At 50.2% G+C, this 4,739-nt stretch overlaps 1 protein-coding gene across 1 annotated transcript in view; it reads right to left on the reverse strand.

Moving 5' to 3' along the window:
* Positions 1-1,424: 1,424 nt before the first annotated feature.
* Positions 1,425-4,739, reverse strand: part of LOC104468878 (potassium voltage-gated channel subfamily G member 2) — a 24,752-nt gene continuing 21,437 nt past the window's right edge. Inside the window, exon 2 of the mRNA XM_010083155.1 lies at positions 1,425-2,353. Within this exon, the coding sequence (XP_010081457.1) occupies positions 1,541-2,353 (813 nt within the window). The 3' untranslated portion in view covers positions 1,425-1,540. The remainder of the gene's footprint in view (positions 2,354-4,739) is intronic.

Below are 4,739 nucleotides of genomic sequence, written 5' to 3' on the forward strand. Positions count from 1 at the left end.
GTCTGGCCTGGATGTGGCTGCAAAGGAGCAGGAGCAGGGCTGCTCTGGGCCAGGGGGGGCCGATGGCATGGGACCCTGGCTCAAGCACCAGCGTGCGGGGCTTCACAGCAGCACGGCGAAACACTGCCTGCCCTCCCCACATCCGAATCATCAGAGGCAAGCATTCAGCAACAAAGCTTCTAAATTTTATTAAAATAAAGTGTAACCTTTGCTATTCCCTTGCTCCATTCCTATAAGGAATGGGAGTTTGCTAATGTAGGGTTGGTGTTATAACATATGTGGAGGCAAAAAAAAAACCAACCCCAAACCAGACAAATCCCACCTTCAACACAGCAGCTTTTGTTCCCCCCGCTCCCAGGAGGAGAATCTGGACGGTGACACTGCGTGGCTTCAATACAAACGGGGAGAGGCAGCGGTGCTCCACCTCCCTCCATCATCCTGCAGGAGGGATATGACTTCAGTCTTTTGAGAGTTAGGAAGAAGAGCCAGAACAATAATTGTAACTTTTAGAAAACAGGATTGTCTTTTTTTTTTTTTTTGAGCAGGAAGAAAACAAAAAAAGATGACTAACATAAAGCACAGGTGCTATGCTGCAGCTCCAGCCAGAGCCCACAGAAGCCCCCGCTGAAGGCATCTCACGGACTTACAGGGTTTGCACTGCGCCTTGTGCACATCACTGCCATTGCCGCAGCCACTGAGGGAGAGCATGCAGAGCTGGGAGTCGCTGGTGGTTTAACATCACCCTTCCCCGCTTGGGCTGCAAGTAGTTCAGGTTTAGTTATCTGTTCAACACATTTTTTGATATGGAAGAGATGGAAATAGTTAACAGAAAGTGGGAGGGATTTATAAAGGTATTTGTTGTATTCATCTGTTAGCAAAGAAAAAAAAAACAAGTTAACATTCAATACGACAGTCAGGAAGATTGTCTCTGTATATTTCTGCCAGGGGGCTAAGACACAAAGCTTAGGGTGGTAAATACGCATATTTACTAAATAATGCACAAGAGCTGGCAGCCTGCAGCCCAGGCTGCTCGACCTGACCGCACACCAAACCAAGTCCCTGGGAAAGGTGACGGGATGCTTCTACTCTTCTCTTGCCCTCACCCCTTGGCTTGTCTGAGGTTTGTGTTCCTTGTCAGAGCTGCTAAAAGCCCTGTGCGTGGGGCATGGCAGCACCGGGACCCCCCTCGCACGCAGAGCAGGGAGGAGGTGGGGAGCCGGCTGCTCCGCCAGCAGCCCCCCAGCATGGGCTGGCTTCACGCCACGCTCTCCTGGCTGGCTGCTCCTCGCAGGCTGCCAAAGATACTTGTTCAATAGAAAAGAAAAGCCCTACGAAAAGCAATGGAGCAGAGCTGGACTTGGTAGAGTTCCTAGGGGCACTTCTCAGCGGGCCCTTAAGATCAAGAGTTGGTCCTTAGGGTTGACCTTGTGCATGTCTTCCCCTCATTTACCCAGGTCAGGAGGTTCTTCTTGCAGAACTGAGCCCCTGCCCTCGCCCACTGTTGCTTGCACTGCCAACATACGTCTTCAGCTGTTCAGAGTCAACAACTTCTCTGGGCTTCCTGGGCCACCACGGGCTGAGCCTCCTGCCCAGCAGCGTCTGGTGGGAATGTGACACCGAGCCCGTGTGTGCTGTCACCACCCAGGGGTTTGGTGCTCTCCTCCAGCTGGCGCACCTGCCTGCTCGCTGCTCGTTGCTGCTGCTCCTTCAGCTCGCTGTAGGAACGGGAAAAGGTATGAAAGATGGACGTGACTGGGAAAGCCATCAGCAAAATCCCACTCAAGATACTGCTCAGGGCCACCACCTGTCCGGGGATGCTACGAGGAACCATGTCCCCGTAGCCAACAGTTGTCATGGAGATCACAGCCCACCAGTAACTGGTGGGGACGCTCGTGAACTCTTGCTTGGCTCCCAGTTCGCTCTCGGCCAAGTACACCAGCGGTGAGAAGAGGGCCATGGCGACGCAAAGGAAGAGCAGGAGGAGCCCGAACTCCCTGGTGCAGCGGCGCACGGTGAGCCCCAGCGTCTGCAGCCCCAGCGAGTGCCGCGCCAACCGCATCACGTAGAGGATGCGCAGAGCCCGCAGGAAGCGCAGCACCAGCCCCACGCGTTCCAGGTACTTGTTCCCAGCTCCCCCGCTGGGCTTGCTGCTGTTTTTTGTGGAGACCATGTCCACCATGAGAGAGATATAGAAAGGCAAGATGGCCAGGATGTCGATGATGTTGAGCGGGGTTTTCAGGAAGGCGCACTTGTTCTCCGCCTGGATGGACCGCAGCAGGAACTCAAACGAAAACCACGCCACGCACACCGTCTCCAGCACAAAGATGTCATAGCACTTGCGTGAGCATTCGCCCTGGGGAGAAGAGGAGTGGGGAAACACAGAAAAAAGGGGGAAGAGAAAAGATTTAGCCAGGGAGCAAACCAAAGAAACAGTTCTTAAAGGAAAGCCCTGTGTGAAATCCATATGAATCACGAGGTACCAGAGTAAAATAATTGCTGCTAAGAGCAGCTGGACGGATAGCTAAAAGCAGAGCTGCTAGCTACATGTTTGGCAGCAGGACAGGTCAATGACGCTCAGGATTATCTGCCAAGAATTTGGTGTATTGGTATCAGCTGTCAGCCAGACAGCCCGCTGCTGAAAGGCCAGTGGCTCACACCTCATTTCTAACCGAGCCTTTAACACCCTTTAGGAAGGATTAGTACAGGATTCACAGATTTTAACAAATGGGTGATCCCTCCCTCCCTTCCTGATGAATACTAAATTGCTTATAAATGGCTCATAAACACCTCCAGCATTTTATGTGATGTGCTCAGAGTCATCTATAATCTATTATTCACAGAATATAGAATATTTTTAATATTCCAGTGAACGTTTAATAACACACTAGCCCTGTAGTCAAAAGCTTATATAAAGCCCTGATAGATGTAGGTATTTCTAAAAGAAAAAGTACTGCAAGAACAGAGAGAGGGTCTGGAGAGATCAGTACTTTCAGTTACCTCACCTGTAACAGCCAACGACCCTGACACCCTCCCCAAGCTCTGGCAGGCACTGGAAGAGGTGCTCTTCCCTGCAGGCTCACTGATAGTAGGAAATAAAAGAGAACTCTGGTTCTTTAGCTCCGATGCCTGTAAACAAGGCAGCAGTGATGCACTGGAACAGCAACGAGCAGTACCGCTGCTGATGGCTGCTCTCTGATTGCTCATTCAACAGCACAAACACCGTGGCAATTCTCTGCTACATCACTGCTAGTAACTCCAGATGAATAATAATCAGCTTCTCTAAATAAAGAGATTTGCGTGTGGACAATTGTAGGGCTAGTGCTGTTTCCTCTGTACACGCTCGTAGAAAGGCATTAATGCTCTGGGGGCTCTGAGCGGAAGGCAAGTGTGTATTTATCTGGGGAGCCAGTTTGAACAGGTCAGGAAAATGCTTCTATGCAGCAGTGGGGTGTGTGATGCCCACAGGATGCAACAGGCATTAGGTACCCATGTCAAACCTTGTTTTGCTCAGCTATGCCAGATTACAGCAACAAAGCATCACTCCAGAGCGGTGAGGCTGTGTCACGCTGCTCCCCATTTCCCCGCTGAAGAACCTGGCACATGTAGGACCAGTTCTGCCCACGCGCTCAGCACAGGTGGCTTTTGCCACGCAGAGCCGAGGAAAGATTTACTACATCCTAACTCCATCCTTCTCTAAGGGTTTCTGCCCAGTTTTTTCCCTGTTGTGAAAGAAGACAGCAAAGGAGCGATGAGCCTTTTGTCCTCTCCACTAACAACAGCATTCCCCAAATCGTGGGGGAGTGACTGGATCCACGTTTCAAGGGCTGCCACGCTGCTGGCAGCGAGAGCAGTGCCATCACACCGAGTAAAAAGCCTGGGGTTACCTCAACGTGATACCCAGAGTGCTGAGGCACCCTCCCCATTTCACACTTAACAAGAGACTGAGACAATGATTAAAGAGATGTCAACTGGGGAAAAAAAAAAAAAAGTGAAAAGGAATCCACAGAGCTGGCACTTATGGTTTAATAAAACATGATGAAAGGTTGTAGTGCCTTGTATTTACAATTTTTTTTTTTTATTCCACTTTCAAATGGCATGTGATGTACCTCCCACTGTTTCCGAGGGGGCCATGCTGATATGGGGAGAAAAATTGTCCCATTGAAATTACTGTCAAGATCTTAAGCATATTGCACGGAGGAAGGATAATCCTGTTTTACTAGTAGTAGTAGCTCAGATAGCCTGTCTTCAACTTGTAATTCTGACAGGTGCGAAGACTAGAAGGAGCTGAATTTATATCTGCCTTGCCAAACTAATTTGGTCATATATATATTTATTTTCACAATCATAACACATAGGACAAAACATTTTGTTTTCAGGGGCTTAGGGGCATGATGAAGCTGTCAGGCTCTCCCACCAGATACAGAATCAAGATGCTTTCCCATCACTGCACAAATCCAGAGCCAGAGCTCACAACGTCAGTGGAAGGACCCTGCCTGTGCCACTGTGGCTGCTCACCTTATTGCCAAGAAACCAGCCATCAGACCAATACTGTTCCAGAGCCCCGCTGCCTGGGAATCTCTCATCAGGATGCGCTTGATCTCACACCCACGGGCAGTGGCCGCAGGTGATCTGCAGCTCCTGATACGATCCTTGCACGTGCACATAAGGATCAGGCTGAGCCGTTGGGAAGACAATCCAGAGAAGGTTACCTGTGGCTTGAGCCTTTGCAGGAATTCCAG

Source organism: Pterocles gutturalis, unplaced genomic scaffold, assembly GCF_000699245.1.
Source record: "Pterocles gutturalis isolate BGI_N339 unplaced genomic scaffold, ASM69924v1 scaffold19345, whole genome shotgun sequence".
NCBI classification, from domain to species: domain Eukaryota; kingdom Metazoa; phylum Chordata; class Aves; order Pterocliformes; family Pteroclidae; genus Pterocles; species Pterocles gutturalis.